At 35.4% G+C, this 22600-nt stretch overlaps 7 protein-coding genes across 8 annotated transcripts; 4 read left to right on the forward strand and 3 right to left on the reverse strand.

Moving 5' to 3' along the window:
- Nucleotides 1–3313: 3313 nt before the first annotated feature.
- LOC106403425 (indole glucosinolate O-methyltransferase 4-like) lies at nucleotides 3314–6367 on the forward strand. Its single transcript, XM_048761136.1, has 4 exons — nucleotides 3314–4021; nucleotides 4182–4492; nucleotides 4906–4970; nucleotides 5067–6367. The coding sequence occupies exons 1-4, from the start codon at nucleotides 3558–3560 to the stop codon at nucleotides 5319–5321; spliced, it is 1095 nt and encodes a 364-aa protein (XP_048617093.1). The 5' UTR covers nucleotides 3314–3557; the 3' UTR covers nucleotides 5322–6367.
- LOC111212288 (protein CANDIDATE G-PROTEIN COUPLED RECEPTOR 7-like) lies at nucleotides 6108–7861 on the reverse strand. The gene has a single exon (XM_022713764.2). The coding sequence runs from the start codon at nucleotides 7664–7666 to the stop codon at nucleotides 6356–6358; it is 1311 nt and encodes a 436-aa protein (XP_022569485.2). The 5' UTR covers nucleotides 7667–7861; the 3' UTR covers nucleotides 6108–6355.
- Nucleotides 7862–8313: 452 nt separating this feature from the next.
- Nucleotides 8314–9845, reverse strand: LOC106406263 (acyl-acyl carrier protein thioesterase ATL3, chloroplastic-like). 2 transcript variants are annotated; one of them, XM_048761137.1, is made up of 5 exons: nucleotides 9542–9845; nucleotides 9271–9371; nucleotides 8844–8953; nucleotides 8646–8741; nucleotides 8314–8555 (listed from the first exon to the last, which is right to left on the reverse strand). In XM_048761137.1, exons 1-5 carry the CDS (start codon nucleotides 9715–9717, stop codon nucleotides 8433–8435), a joined length of 606 nt encoding a protein of 201 aa, XP_048617094.1. In that variant the 5' UTR covers nucleotides 9718–9845; the 3' UTR covers nucleotides 8314–8432. The 2 variants fall into 2 exon arrangements, with proteins under 2 accessions (XP_048617094.1, XP_013702345.1); XM_013846891.3 differs by having other exon boundaries at nucleotides 8314–8552; nucleotides 9542–9839.
- Nucleotides 9846–10201: 356 nt separating this feature from the next.
- LOC106405774 (endonuclease 2) lies at nucleotides 10202–12381 on the forward strand. The gene is made up of 9 exons (XM_013846314.3): nucleotides 10202–10806; nucleotides 10889–11060; nucleotides 11155–11265; nucleotides 11345–11400; nucleotides 11470–11553; nucleotides 11654–11746; nucleotides 11833–11897; nucleotides 11984–12057; nucleotides 12146–12381. The coding sequence occupies exons 1-9, from the start codon at nucleotides 10684–10686 to the stop codon at nucleotides 12247–12249; spliced, it is 882 nt and encodes a 293-aa protein (XP_013701768.1). The 5' UTR covers nucleotides 10202–10683; the 3' UTR covers nucleotides 12250–12381.
- Nucleotides 12346–13332, reverse strand: LOC106405776 (universal stress protein YxiE-like). Its single transcript, XM_013846317.2, has 4 exons — nucleotides 13064–13332; nucleotides 12829–12920; nucleotides 12624–12742; nucleotides 12346–12539 (listed from the first exon to the last, which is right to left on the reverse strand). Exons 1-4 carry the CDS (start codon nucleotides 13251–13253, stop codon nucleotides 12461–12463), a joined length of 480 nt encoding a protein of 159 aa, XP_013701771.2. The 5' UTR covers nucleotides 13254–13332; the 3' UTR covers nucleotides 12346–12460.
- A 110-nt stretch (nucleotides 13333–13442) lies between these two features.
- Nucleotides 13443–15085, forward strand: LOC106402337 (protein AE7-like). The gene is made up of 6 exons (XM_048761139.1): nucleotides 13443–13558; nucleotides 13665–13801; nucleotides 13892–13997; nucleotides 14069–14168; nucleotides 14426–14471; nucleotides 14693–15085. The coding sequence occupies exons 2-6, from the start codon at nucleotides 13675–13677 to the stop codon at nucleotides 14791–14793; spliced, it is 480 nt and encodes a 159-aa protein (XP_048617096.1). The 5' UTR covers nucleotides 13443–13558; nucleotides 13665–13674; the 3' UTR covers nucleotides 14794–15085.
- A 3074-nt stretch (nucleotides 15086–18159) lies between these two features.
- Nucleotides 18160–19908, forward strand: LOC106405261 (transcription factor MYB62). The gene is made up of 3 exons (XM_013845838.3): nucleotides 18160–18841; nucleotides 18934–19063; nucleotides 19163–19908. Exons 1-3 carry the CDS (start codon nucleotides 18691–18693, stop codon nucleotides 19737–19739), a joined length of 858 nt encoding a protein of 285 aa, XP_013701292.2. The 5' UTR covers nucleotides 18160–18690; the 3' UTR covers nucleotides 19740–19908.
- Nucleotides 19909–22600: the final 2692 nt, after the last annotated feature.

The raw sequence follows: 22600 nt of genomic DNA on the forward strand, positions 1-22600 counted from the left end.
GTGCGTTTTCTTCACCACATATATGACTGCAAACTAGAAAGAAAAGAATGACTAAACGTGCTTCTTTTTTCACCACATATCCCAAACAGCCACAAAAATGATTTTGTTTTAAATTAGTATACAAAATATGTTTTAGTCTTAAATTAGCGCACAAAAATTAAAATGACCAAAATAGATCTTTTTCTATAATATTATTCGAGAAATTATTTTTTATATGGTGCGTTCATTTTAATTCTCACAGTGATTTACTGTATTAATATCTTTAAATTTTGGTTCTAAGAGTACTTCAAACCCCAGACTAGTTTCGATTTTAAAATATAGTTTGGAATAAAAGTGTTTCAAGCCTACATAATTTTTCACTTAATGATAGAATAAAAATAGGTTTACTCTATAAATAGATCATAGTGAATGTATAATATTGTATAGATTTAAAAATCTGATTTTCTTAGTCTAACATGATATATTGAATTATATATATACATATATAAAATTTTCAACGTATATCATAAACAGAAAATATATGTTTTTAATAAAATTTGTAAAAAATACAACATTGAACTTTCTCTCTCCTAAAACTTTCGAAGCCTAAAAGCCATTTACATTCGCCTCCGGCGTCCGGGCGGCGCGTCCAAGCGCGTGCCGGCGCCGGAGGGCTTTCTCCTCTCAGCCTCGTTTGCTCTTTGCTTCTCCAGTCTTCTCATGCTCTCCCCGCTTTGTTTCCGTCTCTGGTTTTGACTTCCGTCGTTGGCCTCCGTCGTCTGCTCGCGAAGATTGGCGGCTCCGGTGGTGGTTTGTTTCCTCTGGAGACGAGACACAGTGTTGTGGCGCGGGTCGTGCTGGCTGAGTCGGCTTTTAGGGTTAATAGTGAGCTCTTTTCCCCCTTGTCAAGCTCGCTGGTGTTCCGTCGTCGTGGGGAGGCTGCGAGGGTTCTTGTCACAGCTGGGTCTGGCAGATCTATTGTGTCATGCTCGTTCGGTTAAGGTGATGGGTATTTAGGGTTTCCTTGGGTCGGGGAGATTCCGGTTCCTGCTTGCCGCAACCAAGAGTGCTCCGGTCTCTGATTAGGGGCGAGGTTCGGGTCGGATGTCATCGTGGTGAAAATGTCCGGCTTTGTTTCTTCGTGTGTGTGCTTCTGTTTGATTTGAGTGGTCGTCTATGGCCATTAGATGATTCTCAGTTTGCCACACCTTTCTTCTGTTGCCCCCTCCTCTGGCGTCCTGATCTGATTCTCCGACAGTTTAAGCGACAGCCTGACTTTAGGGGTTAAAGTCTATTGTTCGTCATTGCTAATTGATATCTCCTCGGCTCTGGAGGTCGTACGTTTGCGGTCAAGAAAAAGTTCTTTGGTTCTCAAAGGCTTAGATGCTTAGACGGTTCTCGGGAGTCATTAGCCATCTCTGAGTCAGCATCTCGCCCTAGCTCACATCCCTGCACCGTGGTGTTGGTCTTGTTCCTCCTGCGGTGGTGTTGCTGGCTTTCTTGCATAGGTTTTGAGGCTTCTTTTCATGGTGTGGCGACGGACACAACCCGTCTTTCTGCTGGTTTCGTTGGCGGCTGAAGCGAGCTCTTGCTCGACTGGGGATGTGGTTCAAGGCGTCGTGTGGCGTTTCTTACATTTCGGCTTTGGTTTGCAAGGCCTTGGTAAGTATTTAAATCCTCCCCTTTGGTCGTTTGAGCTTCATAGACAGAGAAAGTTGCAAGTTTAGTGGAGATCATCGAGAACTAGCTACTCTAGAGACGTTAAGGGAACTCCCGGCATCCTCGGCAACGAGGAGAACCTCACTTTCCCGAGGGTCACGTCGACGGTAGAGAACGGTTATCGAAGTCGAAGGATTTCAAAAAACAAACTAGCGGAATGTGTCGGGTTTAGTGTGCGGGCGAAGCTAGGATTGTAATATCGATATTTTGTTCAAAACAAGCTTGTAACCGTATCTGATTCCCGATTTATCGGGCAGATTTTATTTATAATACTTTTTAAAAAAATATGTTTTAGTTAAAACAACTATTTTTTTAAGAAATGAAGGTACTTTAAATAAAGGGGGAAACATGTCTGAAAAAATATTTTTTTAATTAGCAATTTACTTAGCATACATGAGAATACGATAATAATTAATACATAGTAATATATGATATATTCTACCTATTTGTTTACTATGATTATTTTGTTGATTATATTTATTGTTGGTTATAAATGTAAATTTTAATTTTAATATTTATACTATATATATATATTTAATAAATAAATTGTCTAAAATGATCTTATAATGTTTTCTTACTTGTACCCACAATTTTATGTATACAAATCTCATTGGTTTCTTTTTGTGTATATTCGACTGTAGTTATTCTTCCGAGTATAACTACTAATGCTCTGAATTTGAAATTAAGTAAAATTAAACTAATGTTGCTAATTGTATTTAGTTCACTTTATTGTCTTAGTTTTGTGAATATATTTATCAAATTTTTATAATTTGTTATATATATTTTTTAAGAAAATAGGAAAAATAAATTAATTGGTATCAAATAATATAAATGATATTACACGAATAGAACTATATTTTTACTGCGATTGTAGTTTGATCAAATAAAAATAAAAATAGTGTAACCAAATTATGTGATATCATATTTATCTAAATCTTTTATGTTATGAAATTAATATTAAATTAATAATTCAAAACTGTGTATGGCCAAATTGATGGAATCAAAATTCTTTGTTGTTGTTATTATTATGCTCTAAGGCTTTGATTGGTAGAGCATTAGCATCAGCAGTAACAATATGCTATAGAAGCAGTATGATGCAGGAGCTGTATGTTTTTACTAAACGGTTTAATAGTATGATTGGTAGAGCAGTATGAATATGCTATTTAAAATTATTATAAATATTAGTATATAATATATAATATATTTATTTTTAATAAATATATTTCTAATATATATAAATATACTAACATATAAAATTAAAAGATAAATAATTTATTTATTTTATTAATAATTTAAAATTTATGTTTATATCAAAAAATATTATTTAAAATAACTTTTATAATTAAAATATCTATTTTTAAAAATAATTTTTCACATTTAAAATAAATTAATTTATATAAATTAATTTATATTTTAAATGTGAAATACTATTTAAAAAAACATATTTTATTGTAAATTAATTTTAGAAATCAAAATTTTATTTTTTGGATATAAAAATAATTTTATGATATTATTAAATAAAATAAATAAATTAATTATATATTTTCCTTAATTTTATAAATTATAAATGCAAATGTTATTCTAAAAGCTTTATATGAGAGCATTGGCCAGAAAACATTTGGAGAGCATTAGCATTTAGTAAATGCTTCTCTAAATGGTTTTTTAACAATTGTTGATCGGATAATGTATAGCATAATGCTAATGTTAATGCTCTACCAATCAATGCGTTTGATTATGCTTTCGTTAATACCCCAGGTTTCTCTATATATAGTGACAGTAATTGTGAATGTTGAAACCAACTTCTTTTACCAATAATACCTTTGTTTTTGATCTTCTTCAACTTTCAACCAACCACAACAATGGCAAACTATCTTCCAGATTCCTTCACCACTTCCACTAAATCAAGTCTAATCGAAGAAGAAGGACGACTTGCTGATGCGAGCTTGCAAGCAGAGAGTCTTGTGAACACAATGGCCTTCCTCATGGTTCTCAAAAGCGCCTTGGAGCTTGGCGTCATAGACACAATTGCGTCCGTAGAAGAAGGCGTGTGGCTCTCCTCTTCTGAGATTGCGTTTCGTCTCCCAACCAAACCAACCAACCCGGAGGCACCGGTTTTGTTGGAGCGGATGCTGGTTTTACTAGCCAGTCACTCACTTTTGAAGTACCGTATGGCTGGAGCGGGAGAAAACGGCCGAACCGGAAAAATGGAGAGGGTATATGCTGCTGAACCGGTTTGCATGTTTTTCTTGAACCGTGGAGATGGGTCGGGTTCTCTCGCGTCTCTTTTCATGGTGGCCTTAAGCGAAATCTTTTTCAAGAGTTGGTACGTACGCACTACTTCATTATTCACAGACAAGCCAAACAACTACTTTAGAAAGAATAAAACTACTTAAGCAAACCCTCTAGTATTACCGATTCACAAAAACAATAAGTTATGCATATGCCTCAAGGTCATTGAACAATTGTTAAGTAATCTTTAACAGGGCACATCTCAAAGATGTGATATTAAAAGGAGAAGATGCATTCACCTCTGCGCATGGCATGAAAATCTTTGAATACACTGCTTCAAACGAACCATTCGCTGAGTTATTTAACCGGGCAATGTCAGAATATTCTACACTGACCATGAAGAAAGTTCTAGAAGTTTATCGGGGATTCGAAGATGTAAACACTTTAGTTGATGTGGGAGGAGGAATTGGAACCATCATAGCTCTAGTGACTTCCAAGTATACTCATATTAAGGGCATCAATTTCGATATACCCTCGGTTTTAGCCCATCCTCCTATTTATCCAGGTATAACATTAAGGGCATCATCTTTTAAAAAAAAAAAACATTAAGCGCATCATTCATGAGTATTTAGGAGAGTTTCTCTTTATTAAGTTAATAAAACTAAACTGAAAATAATAAAAGTGAACAGAAATGAGAGAAAATTCTCTCAAATGAGAGATCCATAAAAATTTGTGAGAGGTTCATATGTAACTTGGCCTGCTTCTACTCGTCTAATTTCTTATTTATTTAAAATTTAATTATAATGTTAAATATCATATTATGAGAGACTTACCTAAGAGCTTAGACCAATGTGGATGCTCTAAGTGATAAAATTTAATAGTCGTACCTCGAAGTGCTAGCTAGTTTTGATAACCATCTCCTAATATTGTTATTTATGTATGTTTTGTTCAATTTTACTAAACATTAGCTACATACAGGAGTGGAGCATGTTTCAGGAGATATGTTTATAGAAATTCCAAAAGGGGATGCTATACTCTTAAAAGTAAGTTCATATATACACTTAGGGATTTCTTTTAAACAGATGGGTAATTCCATGGTAAAACATATGCTGACTACGAAATAAAATGGATAATGACAGTGTGTCCTACATGATTGGACCAATGAAGATTGTGTAAGAATTCTAAAAAACTGTTGGAGAAGTCTTTCTGAAAGAGGAAAAGTAATAATAGTTGACATGATTACGCCGATAAAACCAGAGATCAACGACATTTCTTCGAACATTGTGTTCGGCATGGACATGACTATGTTAACACAAAGTTCGGGTGGTCAGGAGAGGTCTTTCTCCGAGATCCAGGGCCGGTCCTGGGTAAAGCCGGATGAAACATTCGCCTAGGACCTCCAAATTTTTTGAAAAAAATTACATAAAATAGGCCCCCAAATTTTTTAAAAAGGTTCCTAAATTTTTTTAAATTTTTTTTTCAATGAAATTTTTACGAATATCGCCTAAAGCCCCCAAAATCTCGGGGCCGGCCCTGCCCAGATCGAGACTCTAGCCTCTGATTCGGGCTTTCTTCGATGTGAAATCATATGTCTTGCCAACTCACATTGCGTTATTGAGCTCCACAAGTAGATACGAAATGTTGCGAAAAGACGATCATCATCCGTTCATGTGGACAACTGTATGCACTAAAACCTGGTATTTCACATATTCAAAAATAAATGTTCCAGGCGCTTTATTTTAAATGTGTGTAACGTTTACCGTTTATGTAGTGGGTTATTTTCAGTTTTCAAGATCAGGGTGGCTGTTTTTTCCGACTAAAAACTTCTATTTTATATAGACCACATTTGTGGTGGTGACCACATTTTAAGAAAATAATGATGATGAATTTGTTTCCTCAAAAATTGATACCAATTAAGTTGAAATATTTGTCAGATTAAATATTTCTAAAGATGGATGTTCCATGATCATAACTTGGAAGAAATGTGCTATTTTAGTGAAATCAACCATACACTCTACCAATTTATTGAGCTGTCACTCTGGACAAAGATTTATAACACAGATCCAACAAAGGCAGGAAGGCACAAAGTTTGCCTACTTGTAAGCTACTTGCTTGCTTAACCTACTTTTCTAATCAGGCCATTTTGTTATCGTATGGTAGGCAGGAGCAAAGAGTCAGTATAAGTATAAAGCACCAAGCGTTTTTCATGTTACCATTAATACAAAATTATACTATGCAATGGTTAAGAGTAAGACATTCACCGGAGTCTATATAAATGTCTTAACAACACATTAAAAAAAAAACAAAATAGGTATTGCATTCTAAAAACATAAATTTAAAAAGAAGAAAGAAAAAAAACAGAAAACCGAAGCTGGTTTACCATATAATTACTCTCTCAATCACCCTGTCAAACAAAAGTATATGCTTCTTACAATTCAAACTCGTCTTCAAGCTTCAGCGCCTCAGCCGCAGCCTCTTCCTCATCATCATCAACAACAAAGTAAGGGTTATGCACCTCAGGCCTGAACTTATACCCAGTGAAAACATAAAACGCCAAAGTAGCCAACTCGCTGGCAACAACACTAGTCCACATATACTTGTAAGAGGTAATAGTCTCCAGCGCATAGACAACAACGCGAGTAAAGTAGATATAGCAGATAACCACAATGTAGTAGTGCCTAAACAGAGTCAACTTAACCAAGTTCACAGCAGCCTTCCCATCAGTCTTAGCCGCCTCACGCAAGTTTTTAATAGACCAAACAATGGGAAACAAAACAGCGCAGCAACAAACCACATCGACCAGCAAAAAGATCTGTTTCCAAGTGACCCAGTCTTGCCCGTACGGTCCCGTCTCATCGATAACCACCTGCGCGAAGTTCGCAACGACCTGGAGTGGTATGACGATCATCAACACTTTCTTTTCCTTGTCCTGCAAGTAAGGCTTCAAGAAGGACCACCCCGTCCCGATCAAAACGATCAGAGTAAAAAGAGTGATCCCCTTGAGGAAGTTGAAGATGTAGAACAACACATCCCATCCATGCGCGTTTCCAGTTTTCTTGATGTAAGACTTATCCTCCGCCTCGCATAATAAGTTCGAAGCCTTCAAAACGACGACGCCGAGCATGAAGAAATGGATCGCGAAGACCGTGCGTCGTTTCCTGTAGAGGACGTAGATCCACGTGGCGGCGAGGGAGAAGTAGATGATCGAGAAGAGGAAGTAGACCTTGGGGAGCACGGTTCTCCCGGCGGAGAGGTAATCGCGCCCTCCGTTCTTGCCTTCGAGGTTGTACATGGCGGATCTGACGTCCATGGTGACTTTCACCTGCTGGAGGCAGTTGGCGAAGACGAGGGAGTACTGATCGGCGTCGTTCTCGGAGAAGACGGTGGAGAAGCTCGTGTTCTTGTTGAGTTTGTTGAAGGTGAACACGTGCTTGACGAGATCTGATTGGAGAGCGCACGTGATCTCCTCCTCCTCGAGCTGCTGGATCACGTGCACCCAGGCGTCGCGCGTGCAGACGAAGAAGCCGACCTTGGAGAGGTCGAGGTCCGGGTTGGTGTTGGAGAGGGAGATCTTCGAGGCGTCGAGCTCGAGGCGGCCTGTGTGTGTGAATCCGAACTCGTCCAGGGGGATGATGGACCGGTCATCGGATCGGATCTCGGATTTGCGGATCTCGGCGAAGGAGGTGGTGATTGAGAGGAAGACGACGAGGATCCATAAGGAACGAGAAGAGAGATCCATGGAGGTTAGGGTTCCGTCGTTTTGATTTGATTCGAGTCGCGGAGAGGAGAGGAGAGAGATCTCTGATACAATTGTGTTCTTCGAGAGCTCTGTTATGATCTAGGCCGTTAGTTTATAGATGTGATTCATGAGAGCCAACGAGAACCGTACGATCTACGCATGTTAATTGGATCTTGTTATCGTTGACCATGTACTGGTTCGGTTCTAGATTCTGATCGGTTTGGCCTATCAAACCATTCATTACGACTTTACTGATCAAAAATTTATGTATTTCGAAAGTTATTATAATTAAATTAAGTTTGAGTTTAGCTAAGGCTTTGTCATGTACCTGTGATGTAAATTTGGTTGCGGTAGGTTGAATTTAAGTAGGAAGGATCCTAACCGATGAAGTTGCGTGTTGAAGGGAACGTTTTGGTGAGGCGTCGTTGGGATTCTTGGTGCATATTTGCCCCACGGAGTGGTGTATGGAGACATACATGTTGTCTGAACTGTAGTGTTGACATGTAACCCACAGGCTCTGTGTATTACCTTAGGCATAATCTGATCTACATACACATAAGACTTCATTAAGTTCATATTGTAAATGGATATGCGTGTCACCAACTAGGTCCAAATTCGGGAATGTGCGTGTGTGAATTGTAGACGAGGAGAAGAACACGATAATTTACATCTATCTGATGTTTTAAGCTTTTAATGTATTCCAAGAAGCGCATAAGAAAGTCTAAACTGTATCCGATTCTACTACTCCATATGAGTGAGGTACAAATCAGACGGCGTCTTCTTGGCGTTGGAACTGAACAAATTTAGAGCGGATGTGAGGAGGGATACGAACAGGACGGTACTTGTTGTCAAGCCATACAGCTACTCCTTTTGCTTGTAAGACATGCTGCTTTTTTTGTATACATATATCAAATGATTCCAAATCAGTAGACAACATTTAAAGAACAATGAACACAAAAAGGCTTAGTGAGAAGTTAACCTCTAGATTTGGAAATTTGAAGATGAAATGATCAAAGTAAATACGCGCAGCAGATGACCCGGATACCCTCGTTTTCACCACAAACCTGTCTCCGCTCTGTTCTCAAACCTCAAAGCAAATGAAATGAGTTACATAGAATATAACAGCACTGAGATAGTAAAATGTGAGGAATGTTCAAAGAGGAGAAGAGGAGATTACGCGTAAAGGTGCAAGAAACTTTATAGTCAACTCAGAAATAGCTAAGGATTGGCCAGAACGTGCGACTTCATCACAGTTGATACCGATACTCTCCAGAAACTCGTGTCGGCCTTTAGTAAGAAAAGATGTACACAAGAAACAAGAGTTAGTAAGAACAAGGTAGTTACAGAACCATTATCATCCACTTCATATTGAGTTAAGAACTATATGTTATTGATAACTTCCTAGGCCCAAAAACTAATCAATATGAAGCCCGCAAAATCCACGTTTTCTTACCATTTAAGGCGTCCCGGGTGGCTGGACTCGAACGCAAGTGGCGGTACTCACAGCTGTGAGCCCTTAACCACAAGAGCTGGAGGTTCGGTTCAATACACTTGTTGATATAAGAAATGTTCGAAAGAAGCAAGCAAGCAAGCAATATTGTTACCGTGTTGGCAGTAGTTAGCGTAGACAGCATTGTTGACAACGCCAAACTGATCCAATTCATAATCACGAACTTTGAGCTCTACCTCGTGGAACCCGCCCATTCTGCTAAACAACACTTTGGATCAGAAAAAAAAGTATTTACATCACTGAACTCTTATGTGCCTTTAAGTGTAGCCTTGGAAACATCGCAGTTCCGATACAATTTCGAGAAAATAACGCAGCAAGCCCCAAAAAAAAAGCGAAAAACTGGAACTGGGGAGATCCAAATTTACCCTTTGCCCCCTTTGAGATCGATAATTGCGAGAGGTTTGATGGGTTTTGAGCTCCGGAGAGGCAGAGAAAGGGATCGCCTTGACGAACAAGGGAACATCACCGGCCGGTTAAGTGGATTGGGAGGTGATGCCGTCATAGGCGCAGCCGGAGCCGCCGCGCCGGTAAACTTAAACATTGCAAATGTGAATTTTTACTTTTGGAGTGACGATTCGACAAATGTGTTGATGAGGTTAGGTTCGGTGTGAGGAGCTTTTAGTTGGGGAAAACGGTTTTTGTTGTGAAAATTGGTTTCAGTTTGAAATGGTAAACCACTGAAGCATTTAAATAATCAAATTGGTTTAACTGCACATTTTTATCATTTCGTATCAAAAAAAAAACTGCACATTTTTAATTTGGTTTACTGAGATTTTAGAGTTTGTAAACCTTTAAATTAGCCAAATCTTATTAGCAATACTAATTTTTCATAAAAATAGCTCGAAATGATAAAAAATCACTAGACATAAAAAAACTAAATTCTTATTAATAAATAATAAATTTTATATAGATATATATATATTCTTTAAAATAGATATTAAAAAAAAATGTATATATGTTATACTAGATAGTTTTGATAAATATAATTTTGTGATTTTAACATTTGTCTACTAACAATTTGTTTTGGTGCTGTATGAAGAATATTGAAGATATTTCAATTTGATAAAAAAATTAATAATTGTTTATAATTTAATAGCATAAAATTTATGTTCATGAACAGTTCTGTTTATAAATACCTTTTTAATATGATATATTCATTAAGAAAATGAGTGATATCTGGTAAAGATATGATTACATTAATGTTACAGATTCGTTAGATACCTGAAGAGGAACGAGGGGAAGAAGTAACATTTGTTTCCACGTGAACCCAATTGGTTTCACACATGATTCAACTCCTTAACCGAAATAGATCACGTATCTACAATCTATAATCTAATCATTTCTCACATCTGAACTTCAAAGGCTTTTCACACCAGCACACACATCAAATCTCCGGATTTACTTCCTTATACGTCTCATTATTCTTCATCACCACACCATTATATATACACAAGAGCCAAATGAAAACTCAACCAATCTCCCAAAGTACATTTCAAAGAACTCTTAAATGGCAAACCAAATATGGTTACTACATGTAATGATGATCATCACTGCTTTGTTTCTCTACTCAGCACCTAACGTCCATGGCTGGGGAATTGAAGGTCACACCATCGTCTGTAAAATCGCTCAGGTTTTTTATTCTTATTAGTCTTTGTCTTTCGGCTAATTATCAAAATATGTGTGTAATCACTAATAAGCGAGGATAAGAACAGGCTAGGTTGGATGACGCTGCAGCCAAGGCAGTGAAAGAGCTGTTACCTGAATCTGCACAAGGAGATCTGTCAAGCTTGTGTGTTTGGGCTGACCATGTCAAGTTCAGATATCATTGGTCTTCTCCTCTCCACTACATCAACACTCCTGATGTTTGTTCCTACCAATACAACAGTGAGTTTTTTTTCCATAATCAGCAAAACATAAAAGTGAGAAGATTTTCAACCACGTTTTCTTATGGGGTTTTGTTTGTTTTGGGGTCTTAAAGGGGACTGCAAGGACGAAGATGGAGTGAAAGGAAGATGCGTTGCAGGAGCCATCTACAATTACACCACACAGCTTCTTACCTACAACACTGCAGCTGCATCTAAGCCACAATGTACCTTCAAAACTTATCCACACCAGTTCCTTCATCTTCCATCTCCCTCACATGTTCTCTTCTTTTTTCTTGTTTTTAGACAACTTAACAGAGGCCCTGCTCTTCCTGTCTCATTTCATGGGTGACATCCATCAGGTATAAATCATAAGCTCGAACCTTATATCTGGGGTATGTCTAAATAGCATAGTTGTATAATATGCACAGCCTCTACACGTGGGTTTTGCTTCGGACAAAGGAGGTAACACCATCGAAGTGCATTGGTACACGAGAAAAGCTAACCTTCACCATGTAAGAAAACAAAATTAAATAGAAAAAGTCTGACAAAGGCCTATACAAAGTTGAACATTAGATATCATACTACAAAGCTCTAATCTTTGTATTCACACAGATTTGGGATTCCAGCATTATTGAGACCGCTGAAGCAGATCTCTATAACTCCGAGCTAGATGGAATGGTGGATGCAATCAACAAGAATATCACGGTACTCATAAATGGATAAGATTGCTGTTTATCTGTATAGCTCAAGGCGTTTCTTACTCTGTTGATCACATACTCAATGAAATGCAGACAGAATGGGCAGATCAAGTCAATAGGTGGGAGATTTGCACAAGGAAGACAGCATGCCCAGACATGTAAGTCAGATACAAACATTACAGTACCTTTGTTCTTCAAGTCGGAAAGAAACCAGATGTTAACTTCCACTTGCTTTCTTCTGCAGCTATGCATCCGAAGGGATTAAAGCAGCTTGTGACTGGGCATACAAAGGGGTAACTGAAGGAGATACTCTAGAAGGTAAAGAATCCACTAACCAAATATAACACTACTGATGATTCACAAAGTAAAGAAGCAAACAAGAACATAACAATGTCATTCTTCACAGATGAATACTTCTATTCACGGCTACCGGTAGTGTATCAGCGCTTAGCACAGGGAGGGGTGAGACTAGCAGCTACACTAAACAGGATTTTTGGTGGAAGAAGCTGAGTTTATTAGCATGTGATTGTTACTAAGTACCGTTTCCTGTCTGATTATAAATCTACCTATTGGAACAACAAAAGAAGAGCACAGCAAAGCTCGCTATTTATCAAACTAATAATATATTTATTTCCATTCAAACAGTAGTATACAAGCAAAGCATTATTATCAATATGTTTACACAACACACATACAGCAAGCGAGGCTGTTCTCAAACTCTTCAAGCCTTTGTCCTGACCACAAGAACTGGGCACTTAGCCTTGTTGACACAGTAATTGCTAACACTCCCAAGGAAAGTCCTGTCCACACATACAAACACACATCATCATCTTCCAAAAGCTTAAACTTTCAAGAATCATCTTAATGTTCTTTCTTATACACACCTTTCTAGAGCCCCTTTGCCATGGCTACCAACGATAAGCAAATCAACACCAAGCTTCTCAACAGCATCACATATCGCTTCTTTAGGGTTTCCAAACTCCATCACCTTCTTTGGGGTAACCTGTCACACAATTAAGCCAGATACTTTATGTGACCTCCTATACAAACAAAGAGATATATCTAATACAGAGAGTGGTGAACACAAACCCCACTCTCAGCGCAAATCTTGGTCCCATCCTCAATCCGATTCAACGCTGCGTTTTTGTAGTTCTGTTGCATTGAGTTTATCAGCTCTATCGCTGCAAAAAACAGAAGAGAACACTCAGCTTGTGCACGGCACGTGCGTGTGTGTATCCGATACATTCATAAACAACAAATTAAATAGCCGAGATCGATCGCCAAGAAAAGGAAACGGAAACAGAAGATCGCCAAGAATACTAACGAGCGGCGCCATAAGAGGAAGCGTATACGGAGCTGAGATCGAGCTGAGGCTGAGCGGTGAAGAGGATGATCTCGGAATCGGCGAGGCTGTCTTTGAGATAGGAGAGCATCCATCGTAGAGCGTGTTTACTGCAATCGCTATCGTCGATCGCCACCATCACTTGCTTCTTCCCGCTTTTCTCTTCCGCCATGGTTTCTTCCAAGTGATCGATCGCCAGATGAGTTTGACTACAGTGTGAGTTATTTCAGAGAGAGAGAGAGAAGAAAGAAGGGAACGTGGAAGCACGTGGTGATGACGTGTCGATCTACAAAGAAGCCCACGTGACTCTTCTGGAGACTCCTGTTAAATGGGCCTGGCCCAAACTTTGTGTTTCTAGCACCAGGTCCATACAAAAAATATCAATGAACAAATTAATTATTTCTCATTTTGGTTTCATCTTCTTCGTCTTCCATCAACGCTCCTCTCTCTCTAATCGAATTGAAGTTCTACGCCAGAGTACGATTATAACCTTCGATGATTGCTTATTCCTTATATATGCTTGATTTGCTCTTGTGTTGTCCCGTTAGGGTTTTCAATTATCGATTGGAATTTTTGTTGGCAGGAGGAAGAAAATGGTTTCTGGATTAATCAACGAGAACCCGATCGTTTACGAGATTAAAGAGCGTCGTGATGTTCGTGCTTATTCCAGCAATACCGATGAGCTTTCAGTAGATGCAATCGACCAGCTCGAAGTTTTCGATATCCTTTTTGTTCGGTTGTCTAATAGCAAAGCTTTATGTAGAACTAAAATTGGGATCGTTTTAGTTATACTTAACATTTGTTCAGCACATCATATAAGAGATATAAAAGATCCAGAGCATCCTTATTCTCTGGAACAGCTCAAAGTCCTCACAGAAGATTCTGTTGAAGTGGATGATACCAAGAGTCATGTTAGGTTGGTTACAAGAACGAACCTTTTTCCTGATTTGGTTTAGCCAGTTTGTGCTGAGCTCTTTTTTTTTTCAGGGTTACATTCACTCCAACGGTGGAACATTGTAGCATGGCGACCATTATCGGTCTCTGTGTCCGCGTCAAGCTTATGCGTAGCCTTCCTTCTCGTTACAAGGTACATGCTTCTCCTTATTTTTGAGTGTTTTGGAGATGATCTTTTGATCACATTTTATCACACATGCATTTACTGAGAATGGTTTCAACATCTGTTATTGTGGCAATGAACCTTTGCGATTGTTCTGATGATTGCTAAGAGAATATAGCTTGAACCTCTGGTATATGCTATGGGTAGAGTGCCTTATAAATTCACACACAATGGTCGATGTTTTATGTGCCTCAATCCTTTGAAACTATTCTTTTTTTATTTTCCAGATAGATATAAGGGTAGCACCCGGTACTCATGCAACTGAGGCTGCAGGTATGTCATTTTTTCTATATCCTTTGTCTGCGTCTTTGATTGTTTTTTTATTAAATCGACCTTAGAGTAACAGAGCAAGTTTCAGTTGATTCTAGGAATAGCAAATGAAACATGAATTCGCACTTGATGCGGCAAAAGAGTAGATTCATATTCTGTTTGAAACCCCATTAGCACAAGTGCGCTTGGTTATAGATCTTATGGTTTCTTCCTTTGAAATGCAGTCAACAAACAACTAAACGACAAAGAGCGAGTGGCGGCTGCACTAGAGAATCCAAACCTTGTAGAGATGGTCGATGAGTGTCTATCTCCATCATTTGAATGATGCCTTGATGCTCTCAAGATACACTATCAATATATGTCTCTGCTTTGTCTGCGAATATTTTGATCAGCTACAACTTACTTTGTGTTTAGTGAAAGACTGAGAATATTATCCACGGAATTAGGTATTTGATTTGATCCTCTACATCTCAGAAAGGATTATTTCAGATACTCGACGTCTCTTTGATTGTTCCATTTGTTTCTCTGTATAATCACAGCTCAACTTGTTGCACACTTGTTCTTTCACGCATTTGTTCCGTTTGTTGCTTGTGTAATGTTATAACTCGAATTTGTCAGATTCAGATCAATTAGGTTAAATCAATCATATTGATTGATGCCATCTTAACCGAACCAAGGTTTGAGGATTTTGGTTCTGGTTCGGTTCATTGTGTTGAATTGATTGTCAGAATTTTTTTAAAGTAAAACCTAAAAATTGTGATAAACAATCCAAACCTAACATTTGAATTTTCAATTAATTTTGGAAGAACTGGAATGATCCAAAAACTGAAAAAACCAAACCGATTAAAACCAAACTGGACTCTCCAAAATTGAACTCTTAACCATACATATAGACAAAAATGATTGTCACTAAATAGGACTATCAAAATGGTATTGTTGACTGTGTAGTAAAATGGTAATGTAGGCGTGGACACGAATCGGATATCCGAGTTTTTGAAGGTATTTGTGATTTGCTTCGTATGCCACGGATATCCAATTTTTCGATTTGCTTTGCTTCGGAAAAATATGGATATTCGAAAAAATGGATATCTGAAAAATAAATAGATGTTTGCGGATATTTACGAATATTTACGGATATCTCATATGTTTTGATTAATGCAAATAATCTTAAAATTTTGATACAAATTTGTTTTGTAAAATATTTTTTTTGCATGATATATAAGATAAAAAAAAAAAAAAATAGTGAATCTACATATTTTATAAATTTTTTAAACTTAGTTAACAATTATAATAAGACAAAACTTAAGAAAAAAATTATAATTGTCATAAATTTATTCATTTCCTTTTATATAATATTTTTATATAAATAATAATGTGAATAGAATTTATCAAATCATATGTTAGAATAACAATTATATAATTTTATACATTTAAAACTTTAAATATAATCAAGATATATATGTATTTATATATTACCGGATCGGATATCCGCTTTCCAAAATTTTAATATTTGTGATTTGCTTCGATTTTAACGGATGTTGATTTTTAGTATTTGCTTTGCTTCTAAGGTTTACGGATATCCGGAATTTTTGAATCGAATCGAAACGAATATCAAATCAAATCAAATTTAACGGATAAAATGTTCGGTTCTATGGTAATGTGGACACACATGTCAAATCATACATTATTTTCTTTATCCCTGGTCATAAGGCTTTATTTTACATTTTAGGGGTGAGTTATCATATCAATCATCTTCAAAAGATTGGTTTAAACAGTAACTGAGGTATTATTACTTAGCGATACCATTTATATATTTTAATACATGCACATAGAAATTTTTGACTTCTCAGTTTAAAGCGACACCGACCCTTTCCTTATTTTCCCAAAATTATTATTTGTTTAACAAAATCGTTAATAGAATATAATTTGAGCTTGAAGTTTACTGACGAATGAAAACTTAGGAAGACTCTTTGAATATTCAAAGTTTGAAGGGATATATGCTATTCGAGAAACAGGATAATTAGCTGGCTTCTAGAAATTGGCGTTAACAAAATTAGCTGTCTTTTAGCTTTACCATTCACAGCACTGATGCAACATTCTATAGGATTTGTTTAATTCATTAGGTAATGATACGGTTTATCAAAACATCAGTACAAAATTGGTGATGTGACCCAGAAAGTATTATGTTTGTTTAAGAGTAAATGAATATATGTTTTACTGAATTATTATCACTAAAATTGTAAAACTAAAAAAAATATTCAGAATCAAAAATTAATTTGTTTTCTTAATATATAAAACTGAAAATCTATTATTTTTAAAAACAGAGAGTATAAACTAGGCCTAATCTTAAAATTGAGGAAATATATCATCGTAGTATTCAAAGTTGGGGATGTAAGAATTAAATAAATTCTCTGGTATGATGTAAGGAAATATTAATCATGAGCTACTATTGCAAACTTCTCAAGTAAAGTTGATTTATTTAAGAATTTAAACCAGTGTTCTAAAACGCGCTAGACGTTCAATACGCGTTAGATGACTGTATAGCGGCTAGTCGTATAGGCGGACGCCTAAACGAGGTATATATCAATATATATTTTTACACGAAATATAAGTATAAAATTAATATATATACATTATTTTAAAAAAAAAACTGAACATATATATATTTTAAATCCAATTTTATGTATAAGTAATTAGTTTAACATATATAAATAGTTTTAAATTATAAAAATAAAAGGTATTTCAAATATATATAGATGATAAATTTAAAATGATTTTGCAACAATTACACTAATATCTATAATCATATAAATACATAAAATAAGTAAAAATAATATAAATAATAACATTAATAAAATATAATAATAATATTAATAGCTTATTTTTTGAATATTAATGCTTAAAATCCGTCTAGGCGCCCGCGTAGACCGCATAATGTCTGCCTAAACGCTGTTATTCGCCTGAATTATAGAAATCCGCATAAAATATTGTATAACATAAAACCAGTACTAACGGTTGGCTACCGTATAGCCCCTAAACACCGCTTATACGGACGCATACGCCCGTATTTTAGAACACTGATTTAAACGGTACCTCTTCATATATATTCTTTCCACGTGAATATCTAATCCATATAGTCACCAAATTCTATTCCTTTTTCCAACATCAAATGAAACTGTATCGATACATTCTATTATTCTATGTTTATCATCAAACATATACAGTAGAACCTATATGAATTAATACTCGATAAATTAATAATCTTTATAAATTAATAAATTTTGTCGGTCTCAACTTGGACCGGTTCAAAATTTGACATAAATCAATAAAATGATAAGATAATAATTTTTAAAAAAAAATTATGTAAATATATGGTCCCATTATAATTATAAATTAATAATTTATATGTAACATATTTTATATAAGTAAAAAACTATTATTATACTGTTTGTTTTATATTCACAATGAAATTATCTTTATATTTCTTTAACACTTAATATATTTTGATGAGATTTAGTAATATTATATCTAAAATCACATTTAAGTTATATGCAATATATATTATATACACCAAATAATATAATAAAAGTAATATAAATGTCAAATTTTAAAAATAACAATTAATTTTTATACACTAAACTCAAATATTTTTTATCTTAGAATAAATATATCTTAAAATAAAAAATCTAAATAAATAAATTTTTGTAAATTAATATCTTTATAAATTAATAAAATTTGAAAATTTCAACATTATTAATTTATAGAGGTTTTACCGTAGTTACATTATTATTAACTGCATAAAACACCACCAATATTCGTTACCAAACACCACCAGTACAGTATATTTTCGACTATCCATATATCATTGTATTCTTCTTCTTCTTTTTTTTGTGCACACATTGGATTGTATTCTTCTTTTAAATTCCGTTTTATTTAACAACAATGGAGTCTCCTTTATGAGTTAAACAGAGAAGCTAATTAAGGAATATATTTAAATGAAGTTGAAAACGTGTCAGTTAAACTCGGCTAAAGTAAGAACACTTTCCAATACCACCAGTCTATAAATTCCCAAGAACCTGTGGATTCACTTTCACTTCTCAAAGCACTAAAAGCCTCTCTCTCTCTTTTCTCTTTCTCTCTACACAGTTATGCATGCATAGCTCTTACAAACACAAAATATAGAACTCATAAATAGGATTTGATAGGAAATTGATAGGTTATAATGGAAAATTCAATGAAGAATAAGAGCTTCAAAGAAAGTGAAGAAGCAAAGCTCAGAAGAGGGCCTTGGACTCTTGAAGAAGACACACTTCTCACCACTTACATTCTCCATAACGGTGAAGGACGTTGGAATCTCGCTGCCAAATGTGCTGGTAATTAACTAAAACTACAATTTTGAAATTTACTATTTGAAAATTTACAATATAAATCACTTTCTTTATCTTCCTGAAAAAAATGAAATCAGGGCTGAAGAGAACCGGTAAAAGTTGTAGATTGAGATGGTTGAATTACTTGAAACCTGACATCAGACGAGGGAATCTAACTCCCCAAGAACAGCTGTTGATCCTCGAGCTCCACTCTAAATGGGGTAATAGGTGCGTTACTATCGAAACTTATCACCACTCCTTTGGCTTTATAGTACCATATAGTTCCCGACCATTAAACATAATCTATTAACTTGTGTCTTAATTAAGGTGGTCCAAGATTGCACAGTACTTGCCAGGAAGAACGGACAACGAGATCAAGAATTATTGGAGAACGAGAGTTCAGAAGCAAGCTCGACAGCTCAACATCGAATCTAATAGCGACAAGTTCTTTGACGCTGTTCGTAGTTTCTGGGTCCCTAGATTGATCGAGAAGATGGAGCAGAACTCATCCACTACTTATGCTTGTCCCCAAAACAACAACAACAACAACAATAACAATAGTTCTCTTCTGCCTCCTTCTCAAACATTCGAGTCCATGAGTACACAAACATATCAAGATTTGTCGGGTCTGAGCAACATGGATGGTTCTTCTTCGAGCTCTGCTTTCATGCCTGATCTCATGACAGTTCCACACTTTATGGATCCCAACACCATCATCGATGGTTCGATGTGTTACCATGAAGACAATGCTCAAGAGCTCAGCGGGTATATTCTTGGGACGGAGGAATACTATTACATGGAAAATTCAGACATATCAACAGAATGCCAGGTGGCCGAAGCGTACGAGAATGTCACACAAGATCCCATGTGGAATATGGATGACATTTGGCAGTTTAGGGAGTGATTAAGTCGGTCAAAAGATGCTTAGGGTGGAGCCCACACTACCATGGTTTTATTTCGTATACTAAAGTAATATATTTTCATTTTAGTTCATGAGCAAATGTTGTTAAACATATATTTATAAATGATTGTTTTTTCTTTTGCTAAAAATTATAAATGATTGTTTGCTGTGAGTCTTTCAATTCCTGTTAGATTTGTATTAAGTTTGTTTGCTAATATAAATATTAAGCCGATTTGTTCATACTATATGTACGGACATACTTGTTTCCTCAGTATACATGCACTAATCAATCATGTCAAGTTTAACATGACTAATTAAGCTTGAGGGTAAATAGAATAGTCTCTTGTCGTGATTCTTTAGACTTATCTGGATCTTAGTGAAAGGATAACATATCTAGGTCTTACCTCAACAAGTGAAAGAATCCAAAAGCTGGGAGTGATTATCCAATTTCTTTTTAAAATTATGGGGGCCGGATAGATGATAATTCAAGGACATAATGATATGTCTCTTCACCAAAATTTATGTCTTATTTGGAAGATTTATAAGTGTAAAGTTGACGATATTACAGGAGAGTTTGATTGACATATATCGTTTCTGTGGAATCAAAGAAAAGGTTAAATGAAGTACTGATTGTTACATTTGATAAGATGCACATTAAGACATGTGTTGATATACAAGAGATCATTAACATGATGGATTTGGATTGCACTCATTAACTTGTTCTAGTCAATAATTTTTTTTAAAAAATAATGTCTTTAAAAAAAAAACAATGTCTATATTTTGAAAATTACTCTTGCTTATGTGCACCAGCATGTGTAAGTTCTTTTTTTTTTCTGAACACATCCAATGTAAGCTTAATATACTCTCCGTTTCTGAATAAGTGTCACTTTGACACTTTTCACACAAATTAAAAAAGTACCGGAAATATATGTAAGTTATTATTAATTACATCTTTCTGATCAATAGTATTTGAGATAAATAAAATTATTTATAAAACCAATGCAGTTTGCAATTAATTTTCAGGTGAAAGTAAGTATAATTTACATTGAAATTATAAAGTGACACTTTTTGTGTAACAAAAAAAAAACTAAAATGATATTTATTATGAAACAGACGGAGTATATAGGATAATAAAGACAAAGCACCCATTAGTTATTTATTATTATTACTATCCCAAAAGAGCTTCAACCAAAATGATAGAGAAAGGTGGCTTTGGAGAAGTCTTGCTAAAGAGATCAAATTATTGGAGGTCACTGCAAAAGCCTTTCATAAGTATATATGGAAACTCCACAATAATTTGAACCCAAAGATACCACTAAAAGTTGGAACAAACATTGATGCACTTTTGAGAGGTCGAGAACGAAACACCACACAGTACATTTGTATGCAATTGATTATCTATTTCATTTTCATTGTAACTATTTGGAATAACCCAAATGTTAGAAAAAAAAAACTATTTGGAATAATATACGGATTTTCTTGAATGTAAACTGAGTATTTTGAATTAAAAAAAAAGTAAGTTTAATATTGATATTGTCGAATCAAGAAACGTAGATGCTACGCAACGAATATAAATTTCATATTATGTCGGCTAGAATGGTTTAGAATCTAAACTGGTACTAACCTCAAATATAACTCATTAGGGGTTGTTAAACTTGAGAAAAGACATGAGTAAAGTGGAGCCAGTATACTGTATAGGTCAAAGTTCATTAAGGGGATATTAATGTGTGTATGGTTAGTATGAAAGACTAGAGAGGTCAAAGTTCAAGAGAACTGTTTGAAGAAGATACACCAACATAAGACTAGTGACCAGCTGTTTTGGTTCATGAAACAAGACATATTTACAACAAAAGTTATGATCATGTCTCAAATCAAACAGTGTTATATTGGCACCAAATCCTACAACCACACGTTAAATGTTATATGTAAAACCCGTATGTTACTCCAACTTATGTGTTCATTTTCCTGTCCCGTGTTTCCGAGTTCACATTCTTCGAACAAAATCAAATCATCACTTCCGTAACTATTTTTATTCAAAATCAAATTTAGTCAAACCTAAGACATGAATAGTGAACCAACCTTATATCTAACATATCGAATTAACCTTATATATAACATAGTGGCACGTGCATTTTTGAAGATTTACAAGATTCAAATATATAACCAACTCATGAACTGAGTACAATATTATAAAATGTATGCAATAGTCCAAGAAAGAAAAAGTTTTTTTGCCAATCAGACCAATATTTTGGGAGGCTAATATATTGTTTTAGGTTTAGTTATTTAGATATATCAAATCATGTGAAAATTATACTGTCCCATCTCAAAAAATCTAAAACGAATATAAGAAGATAAGTGCTACTGATACCATATGCACTAACACACATGTAGAGCATAGAAACGAACCTAGTGAAAGAGTACTATTATAATGTGAGCAGTACTATCCATTTATCCTTAACTTCCAAAAGCAAAAGAGCACCTTATTCCATCCTAAATCAGCAATATTTCAATGTGCTTTTCTGATTCTCTATGGCATATTCATATACAAAAAGGAATCCAGATTCGTCGAACCAATTATTAAACCTTTTGAGTAATGTACATTAAATTATGCGAAGACAAAGCATAATAGAAAGAAATGGAGGTAGCATATATAACAACAATCTCTTTCAATGGTTTTGAGTCAATCAAAATCAAATGCGTGAATAGACTAAACTCTCTTTTAGTCTCTCTACCACAAAGCTTTCGGCCACTTTGTAGGACAGTAACTATCAACGTCACACTATTGTAAGTCGCAGATAGAGAAAGAGATATCCAATGGTTATTGTTCGAATATGTTGACGAGCTTACATTGTTGACTAAAGACT

Source organism: Brassica napus, chromosome C6 (genome assembly GCF_020379485.1).
Source record: "Brassica napus cultivar Da-Ae chromosome C6, Da-Ae, whole genome shotgun sequence".
In the NCBI taxonomy this organism is placed as follows: domain Eukaryota; kingdom Viridiplantae; phylum Streptophyta; class Magnoliopsida; order Brassicales; family Brassicaceae; genus Brassica; species Brassica napus.